This window comes from Thermobia domestica, chromosome 5 (assembly GCF_964235325.1).
Source record: "Thermobia domestica chromosome 5, izTheDome1.hap1.1, whole genome shotgun sequence".
In the NCBI taxonomy this organism is placed as follows: Eukaryota; Metazoa; Arthropoda; class Insecta; order Zygentoma; family Lepismatidae; genus Thermobia; species Thermobia domestica.
In genome coordinates this window covers 150,425,579-150,450,461 of record NC_137458.1, presented here as the reverse complement: position 1 = coordinate 150,450,461, position 24,883 = coordinate 150,425,579, and the positions used below count along the sequence as shown (strand labels likewise).

General features: G+C 35.8%; 1 protein-coding gene across 1 annotated transcript in view; it reads left to right on the top strand.

The window, feature by feature from the left end:
* Window positions 1-2,372: 2,372 nt before the first annotated feature.
* The window catches only part of LOC145685280 (uncharacterized), a 36,817-nt gene continuing 14,306 nt past the window's right edge, over window positions 2,373-24,883 (top strand). Inside the window, exons 1-6 of the mRNA XM_081757649.1 lie at window positions 2,373-2,379; window positions 8,475-8,631; window positions 9,906-10,045; window positions 11,122-11,373; window positions 14,205-14,408; window positions 19,038-19,188. Of these exons, the coding sequence (XP_081613775.1) occupies window positions 2,373-2,379; window positions 8,475-8,631; window positions 9,906-10,045; window positions 11,122-11,373; window positions 14,205-14,408; window positions 19,038-19,188 (911 nt within the window). The remainder of the gene's footprint in view (window positions 2,380-8,474; window positions 8,632-9,905; window positions 10,046-11,121; window positions 11,374-14,204; window positions 14,409-19,037; window positions 19,189-24,883) is intronic.

Genomic DNA, 24,883 nt, shown 5'->3' with positions numbered 1-24,883 from the left:
GTGATAGTCGCTAATGTTCTCACTTGATTTTACGAACTCGAATTCGAAGTCCAGGTTTGAGAGCGCTAGAACCCATCGTGAGATCCTCTGGTTCGTAAGTCGACAGAGCAGGATGAATTTAAGAGCCTGATGGTCGGAACGAATTTTGAACTTGTGACCAATCAAGTATTGTTTGAATTTCACTACTCCATCAATAAGACCCGCAAACTCCTTTTCGGTGATGCAATAGTTCCTTTCTGCGGCGTTGAACACGCGCGACGAAAACCCAATAATCCTTATATCATCATTTTCATCTCGTTGATATAAGAGCGACGAACACGCAAAGTCGCAGGCATCACACTCAAGAATGAGCTGCTTGTCTGGCAGCGGTCGTTTTAATACCACTTCCTCCTGGAAAATATTCTTTATTTGTTCCATGGCCTCCTGATGACAAGGTTCCCACTTAAATTTCACGTTTTTCTTTAGTAGGCCGAATAACGGGAAAAGAACTTCTGAGTACCTTCGACTGAAGCAGCGGTAGTAGTGACAATATCCAATAAATGATCGCAATTCCTTAACGTTCTTAGGTGTTCTAAAATCGATCACCCGCTTCACTTTCTCCGGATCTTTTCCTATACCGTGTTGAGAAACTTGGTACCCAAGTATGTTAATCTTCTGACGAGCAAATTCGCATTTCTTTAGTCTGAGAGTTAGGCCACCTGCTGTTAACAAAGCGAGCACTTCGTCAAGATGACGCATGTGCTCATCAAATGACGTATCTCCTATTACAATGTCATCTACATACTGACCACAAAACTCTCTCACCTCTGGTCCAAGAATTGAATCAAGAGCACGTACACACGAGGCTAAACTCTGTTTAGTGCCAAACGGTAACTTTTGGAAAACATAAGATATTCCTTCGTGAAGGAAGCCCAGATACTTCTGATCACTTTCTCGCACCTTGATCTGGAGGAACATTTCTACCCCATCAACAGAGCTAAACCACGACTTATCACACATGTCTTGCAGCACAGACAGAGGTGGAATCGGGCGATCACATTCTGAATTCGATATCCTCCCTAACGAACGTCCATCAATGCACACCCTCACTCTACCGTCGCTCTTAGGCGTTACTACTAAAGGATTGGCAAACGATGTGGCTTGTTTTCGGATGATTCCCCAGGCTAGCCATCGATTAATTTCTTTGGCTACCTGGTTCCTGTATTTCACTGGGTATGGATACATTTTAGCTTTCACAGGATGTTCGTCCGTTATCTCGATTTTGTGCTCATAATTGGATATGCACCCAGGCTTGATATCGAAGAGTGCCTGATGCTTTATTAACACAGCTTTCAATCTTCCTCTCTCTGTCTCTGTGAGATCAGTGTACTTGTCGACGTAGTCTTCTATTTCGGAGATGGATGCACGGGTTCGGATCTGCCTCCAATCGGATGGCGAAAACACATAAGTTGCCAGCTCTTGTGTGGTTGGGTATCTCCCCTCCAACCTACGCGCTCGAATGGCCGTGTCTCTTACGGGCTTACTTTCCTCTAGAGCTGCTATGTACACAGGCATGGCCTTCCGTCTTTCATTTGACGGGTAATTTTCATCAAAATTCACATCCCCTAACTCCCCAACTGGAACCCAGGTGCTCTGGCAATACATCTCCCACTCCAGACAGCGTACGACTAAGTCCTCTGAGTGACAGTCTATTGATCTAAATTGTATCTCTACATCATGTGGATTGGTAAGATGTAGAGTCCCTTTGTCATAATCCAATATGGCACGCGAATCGTTGAAAAAGTTCGAACCCAGAATAAGCGAACGATTAAGACCGGACACAATTATTCCCACAGTATGAAATATATTTCCTTGAATAACAAGCTCTAGCATCGTCTGTCCCACTAACGCAGCGGCTTTACTGCCAAAAGCAGAAGTTACTCTAATATTATTTGCACGCAAAAATGCAGGGGGAGGGTGGCTATCCTTAACTTTATTCCACAGTTCTTGGGAAATTGCCCCACGCTGGGCGCCAAATTTGTGAAAGGGGTGGCGAGCGTCGACTGAGGAACAGTCAACTTAAATGGCGATGATTGTATATAAAACAAACAACCACAGAGTCACCTGCAGCCACCACCCTCAGTAAGTGCAGTGGGGCATAAAATATTAAGCAATATAAGCTATAGGTATATATATAACCAACATACTAATCTGAGTATGAGACTAGTAATTGCTCTAAAATAAAATCTAACGAAGTCTTGCACCTGACTTCCCTCTAGAGCCGCCACTACTAGTTTCTCACTAAGAGAATCCAGTCTACAAACTTTTGACTGGTCTCAGGGGCACGGTACAAATAACACCTTTCTCTCTGTACTCCAGTTGGTGTCGCTAATATGTCTAGTAAGAAGGATGTAGGGTGTTACACATATTATGGAAAGAAAAAAATCCACAATCTCAGATATGAAAGAAAGAAAAAAAACGGTGCAATAACTATTTGGTGTTATTTATGCTCCTTTTTACCTCACCAACTGGATAGTACCGTCAGATTCAATTTGTTTACTTCTTCTCATCCCAAAGGAAGAAGTTGAGTCAAGCTTCTCTTAAAACAAACATAAGCCCTTGTAGCATCCACCTAGAAAGAACATATATGCCTTCTTAAAGAACAGTTATACTTACCACACATGATGAACAGGAAAGAGAGACCATCCCCTTTGGTAGATAGAATAATTTATTTCCACCGTAGTAGCACAAAATACACATGAAGCAACACACTCGAACTCGCTTTTTTTTATATGTGGTGCACCACCAAAACATCTCGTAACTATTAAATAATTATTTTCAATTCTTTCCCACACACTCTAAACTTTCCTCTCTCAAATCAAAAATATATATTTACACACTTCATCGCTCATATACTCAGTAAACATCTACTTCATTTACTCAAAACATGATTACACCCGAGAACAAAAACAAAAACAAAAAAAAAAACATTTGGCAGTTCTTACTGACGATGATTGTATTCAGTCTTTTTTCTTGTATTCACCATTTCTGGCCACTTAATGTTCCTGCACCAAAGATGTTCAGTAGAGAGTAGTTAGTCTACCACTAAAATCTCCAAAGCAAAGATCTATCCTCTACGACGAAACCTGGATGTTTTGATCATCGGGGAGTATACTAACAACCCAGTTCTCGTACAGACCTATCACGCAGTCTCAAATTAACAGCATGAGACGGATATAGATGTGAATCTTCACTGTATTTTTTTTAAATATGCACTTAATTTTTTTACTGTGATAGCATGTAAACTTCAGCCACTCTATGTTTAAACATTCTACCACTAACGCTGTATTGTAGTAAACAATTAAACATTAAGGTCGGTAGGGCATAATTCCTGGATTCTTGCATGTTAAAGTTCATGAATTAATTCCTGCTTTTAGTGTAATTTGAACTAGGTAACACCCTTTTATTAATTTTAACTGAGAGTATATTTGAAGACAGTGTAGTCTCTTTGACAACTGAAACTATCAAAACTAGTATGTGGTGTTTACGTGCACTTGAACAGAGCACTCCGCCAATTTCCTTCTGTTCAGACCACTAAATAGAACTCACTATAACATTGTTAGATATTTGGGCACCAACACAAACTCACTCACATCCCCTATGTCTTGACTATCCTCTCATTTCACCAACGGTTGACTCCTGCCGCTGTAGCTAGCTTTTCCGTAAGAGTCCGCTAGCCTCTCCCTCTCTTCTGGTGTAAACTATGCTATACTCTCTTCATAGAGAATAGTGGTGGTATTCTTTTCACCTTTCCTAATTCTTTCTATTATTGCGTTAAACGTTGCACTATGTATTTTCTTGTATTTGCCATTTCTTCAAGAGTCTAAAACTATATACTCTTCATAGGAAAATCTGTTCAGATGAAAATAAAACAAACGTAACACACACACTCAATTTTCCCGCATCCTCCACTTCAAAAACCAAAAACCACGCTCCCCCTCTTTCGCCCTCCTTCCCTCCTGGTAGAAGAGGACGAAAAAGAAAAAATGTCTGCCTTCAAAACGTAAACAATAGCGTTCAATCTGGAAATGTTTTTTTTATAGCAGACTTTTGCAGCTTCTTACATATGATATGATTTCAAGTAATATTACAAATATATTATAGAGAATATATATATATTAACCATACACTGACAATACTCTATTTACAAATATGAAATGTTTTCCATCATGTTGTGAGAATTTAAGCCGTCTGCAAGCAGGCATGCTTCTCTCACGGAAGACGACACAAGGGTAGCTCAAGTTAGCATTTTAATTTTTACCAAAATGAGAGTATAAACACTCTCACGTAGAAATACGCGATGATTAAAAATCTTATGAATTATCGGCCTGATTCCAAGAATCTTACGTTACATAAGACAGCATCTAATTATATTACTATAAAAATGAATCAAATTCAAACACAAACATTTGAAATAGTGCATTCTGGGAAAAGTAGAAAAACCCTCTCTGGCCACGCTAGAATTCGTTACACAAAGGAAGCCCCGCTAGTTCTCCCCCGGAAAAGCTTGGAGACTATAGCAGAGAAGAGAGTGAGCGGCAGTGGTGCTATCCTCAGAAGATAATACCATTCTTATCTGGATGGCAGGTACTTATAGCTAAATGATGCGTGTAGAGAAGCTAAACTAGCTCCTTCGCCATCATGGGGTGGCAACTGTTAATTCTGGATGTTGGAGGAAGACGGTTAGCGCCAGAGAAAGAAAAAAAAATTCACTCACAGCAACTTCCTAGTTTGTAAGCTTTCAACGGAAGATTAGATTATTCTTTTCGCAGCATTCAATCAATGATATTTGCTTTCTTATCATTACCTTAATAAAATTTTCCGAAACATTTTTACACAAGATTATGTAATATATAGTGAGCATTGTAGTAACTACGTTTATGAAATTGTAATTAGTTGCTGTCGTATGTAACTGATATTTACCAAAGGATAATATTCATATATATTATTAAATAATTAATTTATATTATACTTGATATCACATACTATATGAATATAAAAAAACAAGCTAATTTGCATGTTGATATGCAGATGAAGTTCAGAGACTAACTCTGCACTTCACATCAGGTAAGTCCTTCAAACTCTCATTTTCTTTCTACTTGGAAAATAATTTATTATATTCTTCTCTTATGGATACATTCATTTCGGCAAATTACCAACAATTGTATGCTGACCGCAGTAAGTACTTATCGATTATATTTGTATCGACATGAGAAGTTCACTTTTTATTGAGAATCAGAATTCAACTATCTTCAAACTTGTTGATCAATGTTTACCCATATTTGTAGTTCGGGTTACATTATGTTCTATCTATATAATCTGAATGCAGTCATAAATCATCATTTGTATTCAATATTTGTGCACACATTTTACAAAATGATGGGCAAAATACTGTATAAACTGAAATAAATTTATCAGGACTCATAGCACCACTAGCAAGGAAAGAAAAAAATCAGAGTATACTGGTAACAGGGACATTCCGAGAATAAATACAAATTTCACCATTTTTAACGCTCTAAACTTCGTAATTGTCATATATCTAAACGATTCGTTTCTGTATGCGTTTAACTAAATTGTTAGTAAAGTACCTGGATATAATTCCTAGGTATAATACATAGCACTACATTAATTTCAACCAAGAAATAAAGACGGCTTACACTGATTCTTGAGCTTTAGAATACTAGTAAAGACTTTACAGATATAACTCTGAACAAGGCATTGCTAGTCACGAAAATAAAGTGATTTGCTGTAAGAAGGTGAACCACAAGTTTGTTTTCCAATGTTCAAGTGCTCATCTATTAAATGTAATGAATATGGGTCCAATCACGGAATATTATCATGTGGACTGTACACTACATTTCTTGTGTCACTTCTTCCTTGTAATTTCTGTTTTCATGAAACAGCTCGTCACCATTCACGTAGCTTATAATTGTAATCTTACAATTGAATCAGTGGGGGTGTATTCTCTAGGATTTACTCGTACTATAGTTTGTATGCAGTTTGTTCTATGAATTTTTCATTGTTACCGAGCTGTTACAGACAACCTCTTCCATTTCAATGTTTAACTTTTAACGTCACAAAGAAACATTTTAATATTCGTATTTAATCATTTTTTTCTTCGTGACAACGTATGTTCCATTACGAGCTTGATTTTAACACACACACACACACACACATAGTAATAACTTAAACGTTCAAGCTGTTTGGAACCTCTCCCAATTGGTGGATAGCAGACCTCTAGGGCTTCGTGGAACCAATTTTGAAAGTTCATACTATTATTTACATTTCACAATTTGTAGAAGATGTAAATAATACTATTGTCCTCCCTTGTAGGTATCTAGTACAGATTGTATGCTGATAACATAAATAACGGTTTGTAATTTAATTGTCGGCAATATAGCTACCTAACTTTCAATTACCATTACTATGCAGATAACGAAATTTAAAGATGTTGGGTCCGTATTGCTTTAAAAATAACGCAGGAGTTTGCAACTCTACAGTAATTGGGCATTATTGAATTACTGTATACGCTGGATTCTTACCTTCTATTCGTTAGTTCTTTATAAATATACAAATGATCCATCTGCTTCTTTATTGTTCGAATCTATTCTCATTATTGTAAAAGGCATATATTCAATAGCTTAGACCAGGGTTTCTCAACATGGGGGTCGCGAGAGGGTTTCGTGGGAGTCACGAAGACAAGCAGAAAAGGAAAATATAATTACAATCTAATACCGGAAAATATTTTTAAATATTATTTTGCATTTTGTTCTGATAGACATATTTTTACCTCAAAAAATACGTCTACTAAACATTTTCAGCAGGTGCAGAGTTGTTTAAAAAATCAATTTAAATGAAAGGGGTACGATATGAAACTAAATGAGAACTGCACATTGAAATACCAGAAAAATACAAATGCAACAAAATGTACATATTGAAATACAATTAAAATGCAAAGCTAATGAGATACCGGAGCATGGTGTGATTTCACTAGTGCGGCAATGTCCGGTTCAATCTTTGTGACACACATTATCAAGCCATTTTCAACTGATAAGCGATTTCTTGTCTTTGTTTTAATGCTTATCACGGAAGAAAAATACCTTTCGCAAAGGTACGATGTAGCAAATTGAATTATTACTTTTAAAGCAGCAGATATCAGACCGGAATATTCTTCTCTCCTCTTCAGCCAGAACTTGTCAAAGTCTTCGTTACAGAAAACCAGTTACAAGGACTTGCCGCATGAGAATTCTATTAGTTGGTCAAGAAGATTTGGGCTTAGATCAGCGACTTTGATAGCCTCTTCAATGAAGGGGTATAATATCCATCTTGAACCAGTACTTTCATCATAGAAATATATTACTGTTACTGTATCCACTGCATACAAGAAATGGAGTCTACTATTATAGAAATAGACGGATATCGCGAGATCTCCGCAATAGGTAATTTAAAAACGTCACGCAAGCTTATTTCAAATCAGAAATTATAAGGGGGTTGTTGGCAAGAGGATGTGGTAAACTTGGGGTCGTGATAGGAATTATGTTGAAAACCACTGGCTTGGACAAAATGCTTTGCTTTCCCCTCTCCCTCTGTTTTCAATCTCTATACAATTTGTCATTTTCCAGACATTATCAATACAAGGTTATTCATTTTTCTATTTTACTACTTTCTAAGTTTGTTCCTATCTTGCCTGATTTTCCCAGTGTCTCTCTAATTAATTTTCTCCTTCAATAAACAGTTTGTGTTTTAATGTAATTCTAACAGAGAAGAACAAAGTTCGAGAAAAATAATAAATAAAACAATGAAAATGAATTAGTTAGGGCTTTATTTGAGAATAATTTATATTCTGATTGATATGCTAGAAAGTATTGTTGGTGCATGGAATCCTTGATTCGATCTCAGCTCGCGCCTAGTGAATTATGTGGTAGACAAACACTGTGTGCGTAGGTTTTCTCGGGATTGTCCAGTGTCCTCCAACTTTCTTCATACTACCATTTCATTCATTTCTCATCATCACCGTCTCCTTTTGTCTAGCCGGCATAATCGTGGGATGTAAAACTTAGAATATTTTAAAAGAGGTTGAAAGTATTGTAAAAGGAACTGAGAGAGGGGAGTAAAATTAAATAAGGACGGATAATACTTATGAGAACTACTCTAATGTCAAGGAGAAGAAATTGACAGAGAAGCGTAGTAAATGGTAGCTTCTCAAGCTATGTACTCCAAGTGATTTGACAGCAACGAAAGAATAATTATTAATAAGGACCACATACCCAAACCTTTAACTTTCAAATATTTTATAATTATAATATACCTACTTCTTTACGCTATACAATGCTAATCAATTACGTTCATATCAGTGATCACCGAGAATTTAGTTGTTTTTCGTCAAATTACGAGTTACTTAAAACTTAAAAATTTTGCTTTGTTTACATTTTTAGATGCTGATAATAATGTAGGCAAACGAGGTGGTACACTTAGAAATTTTATTGAATTTCTGGATAAAGATGGTGTTCCTCGCAGATCCTCGTTGGAGATGCCAGAAAATATTCCAAAAATTGACGCAGAAAATGATGTGAAATTCTATCTACATACAACGTAAGAGTGTTTCCTTTCCTTATCAACATATATATATATATATATATATATATATATATATATATATATATATATATATATATATATATATATATATATATATATATCTTTTAGTACAAGTAATCAAGTAATAATAATTTTATTGTAGTCAATAATAATTGGAGATTTTTGCATATGAGAAACTTACATAAATAAGTCTTGTAAGTTTATTTTAATCCCGATTGAATCCATATAAAACATAGACCAACATTGCAGATGATTCAGGATCAAACTATTGAGCTTCATCCAATTATAGCTTTCTTTATTTACTTTTATTTATTTTATTTTTTTTTTTAAGTTACAAGTATGGCAGAAGTTCCACGTAAGAATCCACTCAGATACATTTCAAAGGGAGTAGACTTTGCTTTTTTTTTTTCTTAACATAGATTGTCCTTTGAGACATCTTGAAGATCAATTTTGTTTTCCGAGGAAGCCCGGCATAGATGTGGTAGGTGATAGATTTGTAACCAGTATAAATATTTTATACGGCCTTGTTTTAAAATAAACAGTGTAGCACCTCATCTTCAGTATAATCTCTATTTATTTTTAAATAGAGGCAGGCAATCATTCAACGTAGTGGAACGGCGACAGTTAACTATTAGGAATCAGTGCCATAACTTAGATTTTTTTCTGGGAGGGCAAACATTAATACGCGTGTTAGACCTCTAGAGAAAGTTATTTTTATAATTCTTGGGCTCCCTGTTTCCATCTTTCTCTCACTCTTTATGAGCCTCTGGAGCCTGTGGGCCTCCCGTACGGCAAAGTCTGCGGGGCCGTTAGTTACGCCCCTGAAACCGTTTCATACATGACAAATTAATTAAGGGGACAATATTGACAAATCTCAAAGCCATACGAATAAATAGTATTTCTAGGGCTCTTAATAGTAAACATTTTTTTTACTGAAATGGGCCCATGACTTACTTTTGTTTTGTTTACTTTCGTGTGATGTTTTATTTATGTAATGTATAGTGAACCTGTTTGATGTTTCATTTATAATTTCATGTTCGTATCGTATATGGAGTAAGAAAATTTTGTCTTAAAATGGGCCCCCTCGAACGGTGGGGGCTTCTCTGGGGGGGCAGTTGCCCCCTGCCCTAGGACTGGGATTTCTCTTTTATAATAAGGTTTAGACGATATCTTGCCTTTAATAGACATTTATAAAACAAGTTTTCACTCATGAATTAGTGATAGTTAAGTATATTAAATATTAGTATCATATTCTTTCTCTCCTACAGAAAGCATACTGGAGCTTACCAACTGAAAGTTGACGATACTGCAACACTAAAAGGATCAACTTTCAATAGTGCAAATCCAACCAAGATCTTAATTCACGGTTTCAGCTCAAGTCCAAATCGTTTCTCACAAACGATAGACAGTAAGTATTTTAATTAATAAACTAAAATTATGTATGTATTTCAAAATGTAGTAGTTAAATAATTAATTTTTAATGTTAATTTAATTTAGAATAAAAAACTCATTCAATTTCATCCATTTGAATAATGATCACAAGAAATTAAGGATTACGATTAGTGGTCGAAGTGAGACGGTAACGGTGGTATGCCATACCGCCTCTGGTTTTTCAGTAATGAGGACATACCGTCTGTGGGTTTTCAGTGATCAAGACAATATTTAAATAACAGGTGTGTTGAGTCAAAATCATAATAAAACATACCGCCTCTACTTTTTTTCACTTCGAACACTGATTACGATATCTTTGAAATCTGAAAGTAGGTCGTATTATATTTGGCAATACATACACAGGGTCACCCAAAATAACTTCCAACATTTCAAAGGTTAATAAAGCAAAAAAGTATTGGAGATAGACGCTTGTTTATTCAAAAATATAAAATGATATTGAAACAGTTTGTAATTGTTCTATTCTATTGTGTATTGAAATTACACAGCAACTGCAATACAATTATTATAAATAGCACGTAATAAAAGCACCCACTTTTTGATCGGTTGCAACGCTTTCAGTGAAAGGGCAAGAGGAGAGGGGGGGGGGTCATCATTATGGTTTTGACCAGGAACTTGTTGCGCGTACGCATTCCAAATGTTTGTCAAGAACAGCAGTTCTGTTATTACAATGCAAAGAGCTTTTCGTTTAAAGTTTGCTATTCCACGTAGTGGAAATGTTTCTGAACGGAAGACTATCTTGCACTGGGTGGAGAACTTCCGAACAACAGATTCACAATTGGAATATCGAGGGTGTAAGGCAGTCTGTAAAGAAACATGTTGCAGCTATTGGGCTTCCTAGGGAGAGTCTAAAGAAAAAAAAAAATAGAACAAAGTAATTTCAAACTGTTTCCAATACCATTTATATTTTTCCAATGAACAACTTTGTATTTGCGATACTTTTTTTGTTTTATTCGAATTCCAAATGTAAAAGGTTGTTTTGGCTCACCTTGTACAATAAAAAAAAAATCAAGTAATGTATTTCTTTCTTTGTAGATTATCTTACGAAAGCAGACTACAATGTAATAACACTAGATTGGTCAGAAGTAGCAGGCAATATCTTGTATCCTACGGTTGTTGCACAAATGCCAGATGTTGGACACTACGGAAGCCGCTTCATTGATTTCCTTGTTAAAGCTGGAGGAGCCAAATTATCAGATTTTCACATAATTGGACACAGTCTTGGAGCACATGTAGCTGGTTTCATTGGAGCCAACGTTTCGGTTGGTGTTGTAAAAAGGATCACAGGTATACATTTGTCCTTTTACTGTAAAGAATATACCCCTTCGTGAAGTGGCTATTCTGTGCGTGTCGAGAAGATTAATCCCAGCTCATGTGTGTTTGTGATTGAATACATTGTATCCTTGTGTTTCGTAGGATTTTTTGTTTCCTACCACATTCTCATCCCACAATTTCTTTCGTAATCATTCATCTTCTTCAGCTTGCAGGACATAAAAGTGGAATGTTTAATTAACATTTTGATTTCCATACTTTCCTGTGTTCATTGTGTCAGATTCGATCCCTGTTGAGTATTGAGTAATGTCCTATGTTTTGCACTATCTCTCCCATTATTTAGACTCAGATCTGAAACTCCCATCCTTTAGTGAATCAAACGACTGTATGTAACTCATACAAGCGGATCTCGTTGTATAACACATATTCTTATATAATACATATCTTATATAACAGATATTCTTACATAACACATGTGTGTTTTCTTTCAATATAGACTACGTTTTGTGTTTATTTTATGCATTAGATATTAATATTCTCCGTGATTTTAAACGTTTACATCTAGAACTATGTATATGATCTACACTATGTAAAATTGAAATCAGCATTGTCTGTCATTACGTAAGGAAGAAACAGCTGAGCCGTTTAAAATGAACTTTTTGACATAATACCTATCTTGAACCCCGTTTTCATCATGCACTTAGATTATATAAAATAGTTCTCGTACGTTATGAAGTAGGGTGTTAGAAATTTATGAAATAGGGTTTCTGTCAAGAATAGTGTATCTTACAGTCTCCTTATGTTAAGGAAACGACAATTTGTATACACATACCTTCAATGTTTTCGGAAGTGTTGTTTCTAAAAGGGAAATGAGGTAATTTCTATAATATTCTAATTTCACATTTGTATTCACAAAATGGAGAAAATGAGGAAAGATTGAGCTGCTTATAGTTTTTGAGAAGAGTTAGTACTATTTTCTTTTTACCATATTACTTCAATTAAAATAAAAATACTGAAGTGGGGAAAAGAGATTGAAATATATAATTTTCCATATATGTATTTTTCCTGCGCAAAGAAGAGGCATTTTAGCTAAGACTAAAAAGATATTGATCCTTTTACTGTCCTAAATGTCGTGAAATGTGAGTAGCAGCGGGTAAGGTCTAACGTCATTTAACAGCTACTCTTGAAACTAATAGATATGCAAAATATATTGAAATGCTTACAGCCTGTCTATTCCACCTGTGCCCTCGGAAACTATGCGAACTATACTTCGGCCCAACCCCCGCCGTCCTCTGACGGAGGAAACCCTCTCTTTACTTAGGGAAAAGAAGTGAATGTCCTCAGCTGTGTTGCCAATTTGCCATTCAGTCGCTTGATCCTGACGAGTGAAAATCATAGGCTACTTAGAGTGGCTAATAAGACAGGCCACAGCGAAGCCCCTGAAATAATTCATTGTAGCAAGACTTCCGCATCTAACAATTGAAAGATGTCGGTCGCAACAACTTATCCCTCCTCATTCGAGCGAGGTACTGGAAATCACATATCGATAGCAGCGCCAGAAGGGGCACAGTTCAGATAGCAAGGCTCTAGCTAGGCGGAAGGTATTGCGCCATTAAGATGAATGAATTTGTCTCAAAACTACGCAGGTTCGTGAAGAACTTTGTGGTGTTTACGGCCAAGATATTTTATCAAAACAATCAGCCAAACGAAGGTTCAGTTGCTTGCGTTCTAGAAATTTCGATGTCCAAGATGCTCCTTCCAGTGGGTGACCAATCACAGCAAAAGTAGATGATATTCTAGTAAGCAAGGACGCCATGTAGTACACAATCATGTCATCAGCAATGACCTAAGAATTCATAACCAAGCAGGGTTAAACCATTTGGAGAAAGCCGGCTACAAAAAGGAAGGTCGACGTTTAGGAACCACATGGTCTGACTCAAAAGTATTTATTTAATCGAATTCCTATCTCGAATCTCTACTGAAACGGTTGATCACTAGTGATAAAAAGTGGATAATCTACTACAACAATATGTGGAAAAGATAGTGGTCGAAGTAAGGAAAAGCTCAATATCCCAAGCTGACACCCAGACAGGTTATGCTGTGCATTTCTTGAAATTGGCAGGATATCGTGCATCACAAACTGCTGCCACTGAACAAAACGATAGATTCAAACATGTAGACCTACTGTTGATAGTTAGCACAAGTGCATTTAGTAATTGAAAAGAAATGGTCGGAATTGGTCAACAGAATGTGTGTCTTTTACCACGTTGACGAACCCAGACCATATACATCTTTAATGAGTTGTCAGAAATTAAGAGAAATTGACTAGAGCTTTTAATGTATCTGCTGTGTAGTCTATACCTGTACAGTCAGTTTATCATTTGTTTCGGTCGCTGCAGAATTCCCGGAATGATATTAAATTAGTTTCAAAAGCAGCCTATGAAAATGGTACGTCACAATTTTTTGACCAGAACTCACACAAATCTACAGTAACGGGATTATGATGTATCTGGACAAATGGCACAACAGAGTTACCATCTCTTCACGGCCCACCTTAACACACGCTGCGACATTGCTGGGACTATTGTACTCACTGATGTCGAAATGCATTCACGCAGGTACTCCAAATCCCTAATCTTCACCTTGTACACTTGATCTTCATGTGACCTCATACAAAGAAGTCGCGTAAATAATAAATGTAAATCAGTAGAGCTACTTGTAATAGCTAGGAACGAAACTTGTGCAACGTAGTCGTATACAGTCTCAAAAACTACCTATTAAGCATTAAACTTATTTCCTTCAATTACCCTCATAATATTATAATTTCTTAACATTTTCTTACACAGGCCTGGACCCTGCTGGTCCATTGTTCGAAATTGATGCCTCGGCACCTGCAAGGCGGCTCGATACCACAGATGCCGAATTTGTGGATATTATTCACACATGCTCAGGGCTCCTTGGAATTGCTTACTCTATCGGGCATGTTGATTTCTATCCCAACAATGGTAAAGCTAGTCAACCTGGGTGTGGTGTTGAGGACTTGGCAGCAGGTAAAACATTTATTTACTTTTTAAAGTAAGATTATTCAAGTGATTTGTGTTTCTCATTGAGTATGTTATTAAAAAAGATTTATAGCCAATGCTAGGATTGCACGTAATTTGTAATGACCAAAGTAAAAGGTTTTAATGGGTTAAACTGGAATTTTTTGTAGGAATAAAAATAACTTCAACAAGTGCTTATAAAAACTTCTACTTTGTTAACTATCGAATATGGTTAGTGCAAAGAATGATGAATAGGGACAAGGAACAGGTAGGTGTTGCTTGTCACCAGTATTTTTTAGTATCTCGTTTGATTTATCCGTTCGTGTCGCTAAGTGCGCCGCACTCAACCATCAACATCTTCAGCAGGTCAGAGCATTCCTCTGCCATCGGCTACAGTTGAAGATTCTCATGGTTCCACATCTTCTAAGACAAGCACCTTTGGCATCACTCCCGTTCCAAAAATCAAAAAGAGAACTTCGAATAGGGACGAAAGGCATGCAGTTCTGCGGTTTCCACATGTATGCAATATAAAGTCCAATTGATGGAAGCTAAAAGAGCTAAAGAAAGCAAAGACACTGAACAGCAAGTACAGAATCGTGCTCAAGGACCCCAAAACAATCGCTGCCTGGAACATGATTCAACAGTAGGAGTTTCTATAAAAGAGAAACAGATTGTGGAAGAACGTCTTAATTTTAAGAAAAAAAGGGGAAGAAATCAATCACAGAGGATGAAAACAGCATGCCCTCAGGAACGTCTGAATTGGAGCTTGTCCAAGGAGTTTTCCATCCAAACATGATGATACTTGGTGTATGTTTTGTGACAGGAAATTTTCCGAGGATTCTAAAGAGGAACTTTGGATGATGTGCGTTATCTAATCGCTGTGGGCTTATGTGGATTCTACTAGGGCTGAAAAGAACGTGTTTACCTAATCTAAACGATTTAATTCTTTTACGCATTTTCTGTATCTTTATATACATAGATATATATTATATATATATATATATATATATATATATATATATATATATATATATATATATATATATATATATATATATATATATATATATATATTTATTTTAAACTAAACCCTGTAATTGTTTTATTATACTTATATTTTAAAATCAGATTCTCTGATTTAATATCTTTTTCTAATTTTGCTTACTCTTATTTCCATAACTTATACGAGGATCCGATTTTAACAACTATTTTAAAAACATCGAATGTAATTTCTACAAAATACTTTTTAATACTAATTGTTAATGATATTTTCTGAAAGTAAAATATATAGTGCATTAAACTGTAAAGTAAATAAGTTATTTCATGCTTTTAAAAGAGTTTGTTTACGAATTTACATTTTTAAAATCAAAAACAACATAAGGGTCAGATTTTGACTACTTTCCTCTATAATATTTACGTGAGACTTCAATCACATTATTGGTGACTGCAATGACTATCAGACAACATCGCTTCACACACTTACTCACCACACTATCTCGTTTCCACGAAATCCGGATTAAATCACGTCATAAGTCCCAGATAATTGCAAAATCTTCAGTGTCTATGTTTTGGACATGGGAAGGGGGGTTATTCCATAACGGTCTGCGTCAACGGAAAGCAAAATCTTTGTTTAATTTTTAGACAATTAGGATAACAGTTGTACCTAATTGATTTGTGCATGTTTTGCGTTGCTTATGTTTGCGAAGTCTGGCACGGAAGAAAGCCCATAAGGAGACCCAGGTTCGATTTCCAATGAAAACTGTATTGTTCGGAATGCGTTAATATATGTTCACGTCTACACACACTCTGACTGCAAACGTGAAATTTAAGTAAAAATAATTAAATTAAAAATAACAACATTTCCTTACTATCAGAAACTGTACTTAAGTTTTACTAATTTTTAAAAACTTGGGTGGAATTAATTGGCTCATAACTAACATCGATTTTTCAGTTTCGCCAATCAATATCAAAAACATTCAGTGACTCTCATTAATATTCGAACACCATAGATATGACATAATTTGCTTGCTGTACATGAAAATATCATAAATGGGAAACCAACAGAAAACAAGCAAAAAGTAAATGGTTTAGTCGAGAAAAAATGATATCAGTTAATTAAAGTATGCAAACTAAGTCCACCTTATGAGCACGCAATTGAATATACCGTATTTTATGGAAGTCACTATAATATTCGGACAGTTGTTTTCATCTTTGTTTACCAACAGCGAGCGACGACAGCGAAGACAGAACGTGTGTAGCTGCTTAGTTTACGAGTGGTTTATCCCACTCTGCGAAAGGTTTATCTTACACAGAAATTGCAAATCTAATCAATATTTGCAAAAGCACGGTTTATGACATTGTATAAAAATTTAATAAAGACAATCGAATGGAATCAGTGCCTCAAAAAGGTCGACCGGTGAAACTGAATGATCGAGAGAAACGCAAATCCCGAATAAGTGCGCCGAAATTAACAGTAGAGCTGTATGAAGACACAGGGAAGACGGTGTATCCTAAACCTTTGCGGTGAGTATTGCAAAATGAAGGGTTTAGTGGGAAAATAGCTAAGGAAAATCCTTTTATTAGTAAAATTAACACAGATCCATAGGTGCACATATGTCAACCTCTGTTTTTTATTTTTATTTATTTATTTATTGCTTCTATTCTGAGGCTTGAATTGTAGTAGAAACTGCTTTGTAACGTTTGTGTACCACCCACCTGTGCTTATCACTAATCTTGTTCATTAGATGGCATCAACAATCATCATATTTCAAGCAATAATTACAAAAAAATGTGGTCTGCTTAGTGCCAGGACTCTAGAGGTTAAGTTCGCGAAAGCTCATATTAAAACGCCCTCAACTTGACATGTTATTCACGGACGAATCAAAATTCAATCTGCATAAGGCCGATGGCAAGGTAATTATGTGGCAGAAGCCAAATACAGAGTTAGATCCCGCAAATTTTCAAGCTGCCGTAAAGCATGGAGGAAGAAGTGTGATGGTATGGGGGTGTATGTCTGCATCGAGAGTGGGGGTACTGGTGCTTTTTAAAGGGACTATGACAAAGGAGGTATATTTGGATATTCTCCTGGAAAATCTTCACCGAAGTACTCAAAAATTAAGAATTAGGGGTACTTTTAAATTTTACCAGGACAATGACCCCAAGCATAAAGCTCATGTGGTGCGGGAATGATTGCTCTATAATTGTCCGAAAGTGCTTCAAACACCACCACAGAATAATTTACCGACCTTATCCCTATAGAGCATAACTGGGATGAGCTACAGTGTAAGGTCCCAGGAGAAAAGATAAAGGTAACGTCGCGAAACGATTTGAAAAGGGCTCTTCGCGCGGCATGGGATGACATTTAGCCCCATTCTACCAACAAACTTGTTACAAGCATGCCCAACCATTTACAGGAAGTTATGAAATGTCGTGGGTTTCCTACTAAGTACTAGTTAAGCGTTTGCGAGCAAGAAACAACACACACAAAATATATCTGTAGTATGTGTCCGAATATTAAAGTGACGTTACAAATGCACAGTGTCATCAGCAGGGCCCGGATCTTGTTGACCTAAAAAATTTTAAAAAGTGACCTATAAAATGACACTAAAATTCCTGTAAAATGACCCTAAAAATCACAAAAATTGACCTTAAAACTTACGTTTTCTCAAACTTTTATTTCATTAAACATTGACATTTTTTAATATCCATTGGATTTTTAATTAACATTTCTCACTCATATTCAAAAGTTTTGTTTCAGTTAGTTGCAGTCCATTGATCATTTATTTCTATTGATCAGTCCATTGTACGGCATTGTAAGTATTGAAAGCGTCAATTCACTCCCGAATTTTAGGAAGCACACTTAAACAATAAAACTTAGCAAGTTTAGACTACATGAAAATAATAGATAAAAACCTGTTTAAAACCCTTGTATGCCTTCTAATACATTTTTAGTTATTCACGTGATCATATTCTTTGTGGTCAATATCCCAAAACTATCTGTTTGGCCACCTACCAACCCCCACCTTTCGCTAACCAGCTACAGTTTAGTTTTCATTAGCTTGTTAAGAATGCAGTTTTTCCATTCCAATAATCAGGAAGTAAGAAAAGAGATTATTCAACTTTGTCTTTTCCATATCGGTAAACCGTGTTCATTTAACGATTTCCTTATCTAGAAAAAAAGAATAAAAAGACCACAAGTGACCTAAAAGTTACCTTAAAATATTACAAAATTACCTGAAATTTCAAAACAGCAAAAAGTGACCAAAAGTTGACCCTAAAAAACTATAGTTTTAGAACCTAGAGTTGATAGATAAAGTTTTTATTTGAACTTGCCTTGTCCTATGCGTAACAGAAAAAAGTTGACTTGTCAACAAGATCCGGGCCCTGGTCATCAGTATCTGTAAGTTCTTTATGCTTCTTTCGTTCAAGACATCGTATTTGTTCTTTTTTCTTTCTGTAAGTATATGAATATCTAGATACGTATTTTGTTTACTCACACGACTCTCATTTCTTGCATAATCCTTCCTACTTTTAACACAATGCATGTGTCCGAATATTATACGAGTTACTGTATGTGATAATACTTCACCAAATACGGCCTAACTTTATTTTAAACTCTTTCGTTTTCTTTCTTTCCAGGTCACTGTAGTCATGCGAGATCCGTAGAATATTTTGAAGAATCCATTTTTTCCGATGCATTTGTAGCTAAACAGTGCTCTAGTTGGTCAGACTTCGAAAATGGTGAATGCTCAGACGTTACTGCCATAATGGGAGAACCTGTAGATCCAAGGTAAGTGCGGGAAAAAATTAATTTCTCATATGATAGGTCTTTAGTAAGTACATTGGATTGCTGATTGGAGTTTAGTGTCTCTTTTCAGAACCAACGGTAAATGAGAAGTAGACTTACAGCTTAATGTGAAATCTAAACCACACGAGCTCGCACTGAGAATCAAACCCGGGTCTCCAGCGTCGAAAATCGTACGCTACCGTAGCCTTTAGTATAACCATATAGCGTAAACCATATAGCCTTTAGTAACTAGTTTACTTGCGAATCCTCATTATGATTACATCACTATAGGGGCTATTTCTGGAAGAAGAGTACAATTTTGTGAGCAAAACTGCCTCACTCACCCTCACCAACTTGCACCATGAGTAAAAGTGAATGTTATGTTTGCGATGTTTGGTCTACTGTTCGGAACTATCATCTTATTTTACAAGTTACTGGTAACGCGTTCACCGGGTTCTAAGTCATGTAAATCTTTCTTTTTGCAAATCCGTTAAAGACACTTCTCGTACCATTATTCATACGATATTCTGGATTGGGCATTATGTGCTACATGCAGTAATTACGGAGGCAGCAAGTGTGTTACTGTGTGTACCAGGAATATGTCCCAAAAGCATGCATTAAAATAAGCATGTAGGTGGCTCAGTGGTAGAGCGCTTACCTTTGGTTCGTGCGTTCCTTAGTTCGATCCCGAACCAAGTAAGTTTGTGGTGGACAACATCCTATCCGTGGGATTTCTCGGGCTACTCTCGTTTCCTCTCCTATTCTCATTCAACCAATTCTTTGATCATCATTTACTTGCCTCCACGAGCGTTAAGACTATAATCCTGGGACGTTAAACTGAAAGACCTAATTTTACTTCTAAAGATGCGAGTCGGGAGCTCAATGTGGTTCGAATCCACGTTAGGTTGTAGGTCTACTCCTCATAAAGCCTCGCAGTTGAAAGGGGCACTAAACGAAACCAAATCAAAACAATTGCGTCGCATAACGTTACGAAACTACGTAATTTTCAAACCCATGTCCCTTCTACTTTCGCTTATCGTAACAATTCTAATGATTTCGGTACAATAATACTCTCCAACCTCACTGGATTTATCTTCGTTTCCTCGTATTCAAGTTCGAAACTCGAGTGACTCGACCGTGGCAAGATAGGAGAATTACAGTTAAAATAAATCCATTTCGGTAATAAAAACTTAAAAACAGATTAAAATGTATTAGTAACTTACGCGTCAGAACTTTCATAACCGACGAGATCATCGCAGAATTCACAAAATTTATACGCAACATGGGTTACTCGATCATTATTACATGATAAACTTTGAAACATCCGTTTAGCCACGTCAGTACCAATAGTCAGAGTTGTATTAATTTTTATTTCATTTCAACAAGAAACAAAAAAGTCCGGAATCAAGCCCTGATAGAAAATATTACTTACCTGAAAATCTTTCCTCGAATAATTTTACAATAATAAATTACTTTATAAGCATAAAGACAAATAAAAATATTAATTCATATGATCGCAGACGCACAAGTAGTAATTTCATTACATTAATTCATGAATACAACATTATTTCGTATTTCTTATCACTCATTTCATATTAATTTATTTATCATCGTTCGTGGATCATGTTCAATTATCGTTGAATACTCGGGTATAGCAAACATTGAACTTAAGGGTCTTCACTACAGCGAAATTAAGCTACCGCTAATTTTATAGTTTTTCTGTAATATCTTCAAAACAAATAAAAATAGTCGAAAAGCAAAAACTTAGTGAACTAGACAATACGATTTTGCATGTGATACCTTTACCACAATTCACCTATCTGCTTTTGGTATGCCGCTATTTACAGAATCCGAAAAAGATCCTAAATCTATCTACAGTTGCAAATCGAAAGCAGATAGATGAGTTGTGATAACGGTATCATATGCAAAATCTTATTGTCTAGTTCACTTCGTTTTTGCTTTTCGAATATTTTTATTTGTTATGAAGATATTACAAAAAACTCAAAAATTAGCGGTAGTTTAATTTCGCTGTAGTGAAGACCCTTAAGAGATTCATCATTCATTTAGAGCTCAAGTATTCAACTGTAGACAAAGACGATAGAAATTCTTACCAGACTATATTAATAATCGTGAACAACATAATTTTTGTAGCATCTTCTATAATTAATTTTCGGTGCTTACGTATTTAGAGACAAGATTTTCAAACAGGAACTATTTAGTGAAATATGGTTCACGAACATTATTATTAATGAATACAAGACATCTTAAAGTTTTCCAGTTTTCATTACAATACAAATAAGTATGTGTCTTAATTAATTATTGTTAACAATTTTTCAAAAGAAAAGGAAATTCAGAAATTTTTCTTTATGTATATAGATAGATATACACTGGTAGATATGTGTGTGTATGTATGTATACATATATTTAAGTATAACTGTAATGTCTGGATCAGTTTTTTTTTTAAAACCAGACTTGGTAGACATATTATTTACAGACTGGAAAAGAGTACTATCGGTGAAAGTCTCCCTAGCATAACCAGGAAAAGGGAAAGAGAAAGACATGTAAAAATAATCGATATTAGTTTAGAATCCATAGTTTTCGGGGCTGCTTATTTGAGTAGTGTTGCTCCGATACCGTTTATGTCCGATTTAAGCCGCACCGGAGCACAGTGGTCGGAAACAGAAAAAGCGGTCAAGAACCGATTTTGTCAACTTCGCCTTCTATGAAATCAGTATTGATATTTGATTATAAGAATATCTCCTGCTTCCAAATCCGGAGTTTCAGGACATGTATATTTTCGCTGTCTATAAAATGCATGTAAACATGAACAAATAAAAGTGCCGAAAAATCAGTAAAATATTAACCAAACAATATGATATGTTTTAATCATTTATATCGTTTCTGCGATCAATAAAAGCGGTTATATAGTACTTTGGACACAAATACTTGTGTTTAGTGAAGAGTTTAACTTGTTATCTATTTTCATATCATTAATATGATAGATTTGTTAGTGTTACTTACAAGTTACATATACGCTGATGTTACTAGCTCTGCAGTCTAGGCTTATCCTTGCTTGTCTGTAAAATTAGGTTTATTGAGTTGTCCATGAGTAGTACAAAGGTTGAGCATTGGAAATAGCTGTATCCAAGTGCACGTGGAGGACTCAGCCCTTTCTAACTGAAAATGCGTGATTTGCAATGTTATTGTTTTCGCAATCGAGATCTGCTATCTGAGCCTTACAAAGCGAAAAGGCATATTGTCTGGTACGTAATTTGGATTGCCCTTGATTCCTGAATCAAAGTTGTAGTGAAAGCCATGCCATGAAAGCCACTGCAATCATACATATTGCAGTGAGAAACTATCAGTCATGTGGAGTTGCTGTATATTACACGTCAGTGCAGTAGTATACAAGATTCTATGCTGAACCTTTTAATATTACCGAAACAACGTAATCCTGAACTAAATTACATTCCAGTAAGTATTAGTGTTTTTTCGAAGATGGTGCGAGTGCAAAACCGCGAACTTTAATTTTGTATTCTAAGGCTAAATACACATTTGTTTAACACCTTCTCTTTATTAGCTGCACATACAATCAGAGCGAGAGCACATTGAACCTGTAACCGCTTCTTGAATGCATATTAACACCTGTCATAACTTCGTACTTGCTAGCGACGTCCAATTCACATAAGGCGTCAACATGTTACGTTCTCAATTTATAAACTATATATATGATTCACGATGGTGGATTTCAAGATGGCGGCTTCCATTGTTCCGTGTCCTCCCCAATTCCTCCTTACTTTTATTACTCCCCTACATTGTTCCTTTGTTTATATTTTGCAGTATTTGACATTTATGCAAGGAGTTTCCACACTTTTAGACCACCGTGTATATATAACTGCACATATTACAGCAGGGGTTCTTCGAATCACTTTCACAGTAGTTGCAATCGATTTAGAAGGGATAATTACGTATAAAACGATAGAGAGACGTCCATCAACTTCCATAGTTTCGGAACAAACTATTTTTGTCCGATTTTCTCAAGTTTCCGACCACTGTGTGGAGGGGATGAAATGGTGCCATGTAAAAATATCGAAAACAACCTTTATTAGTATCGAATCATTAATTTTCAGTGTCGCTAAATTTATTAGTGGTAGTCCTGATACCACTTAAGTTCAAGTTCAGCTTCAAGTACGGGCAAAATCCCTTGAGCACTCCAAGGGGAGTGGGAGGGGAGACACAAAAATAAGAAACGACCGATATTAATGTTAAATCCATAGTTTTCGGGGTCGCTTAGGTAAAAAAAAATGACACTCCAGATTGCATTTAAGTTCAAGTTCAGCCCCCATAAGCACCCTGGAGATGCGAAACTGGGACGTGTAAAAGTAATTGAAAATGACCGATTTTAGTGTCGAATCCATAGTTTTCGGTGTCGCTGAAATGAATAATGGCGCTCCCAATGCCGTTTAGCTCCAAGTTCATCCCCATTTACAGAGGGTGGCATGGAGGACTTGAAAAATAAAATGTCAAAAATGGTTTAGATTTGTGTCGAATTGATAGTTTTCTTGATCGGAAAAACGTCTGACCCGTTTGAGATAACTTAAGGAAGATAGTTAGTACCCACTTCATGATGTTTTTTTTAATTATATCAATTTGATCAAAGACATATTATGTAGGGGTAGGGGTAAGGTGTTTTAATATTTATGCCAAAAATACAGTATTATCTGTATTTTTATAATTACACTTTCATTGAAATAAGTGTTCTAAGGAGGAAGGAGATTTAAAAATATTTCCAATAAACCTATTCTCCCCGTATGTGTTCATTATTTATTTATGTAACATGCTATAATTTGATTTCCAATAAAAATGAATCAATATTTTCTTTAATTGCAGTACCCGTGGCGACTTCTTCCTGAGAACACACAGTTCATCACCATTTGCGTTAGGATCTGTCTGAAAGGGAAGCATCATAGATCTGAAAACCTAAGGGAAAATGTGGTCTTTGTACGAATTATTTGATGGATGTAACATTAAGTTCAAGAACTGTATGAAATCTTAATTTACTTTACATAAAACAGAGGAATATTTCTATTGTAATAATGCTTTACAGCTATGTACAGAAAAAAAAGTTATAAGTAACCATTATTTTAAGTTGAAAGTACTGTATTAATCAAATCATTTTATTCTAGATTATATTTGTACATATTTTTAAAACAATAAAATCTAACTAACAATACTGCAAGTCTATATTTTGTTTACTGTAGATTAACTTGTAATTACCAAGGCACATTATTTTAAGTTGTGATCATAACAATACCGTATGTGATCATATCCTAACGAGTAAAGCCCTGGATTCACTTGGTCGACTTGGTTGCACGGCTAAATCGACTCTCTGCATTTGCGATTAAATCGAAGTGACTAGGCCGAATCAGATCGGTAGATGTGTTCAATTATTTCAACCTAAATTGAATTCTGCTTGAATTGACTCGCTCTCCTCTGGTCGATTCGAAATCGACTGGCAATTAAAAACATGTCCAAGTGGAAAGTAATTGGAGCAATATTCCGCATTATAGCAGAAGAATTAAGGAACGAAATTTAATTAGCAGTGACAAGAGAAAATAAAATAAAATAGTGTTGCATAAGGGAATTGATATATGAAAAAAGTATTTAGGATCATCATATACGTGCACTTTAATGAAAG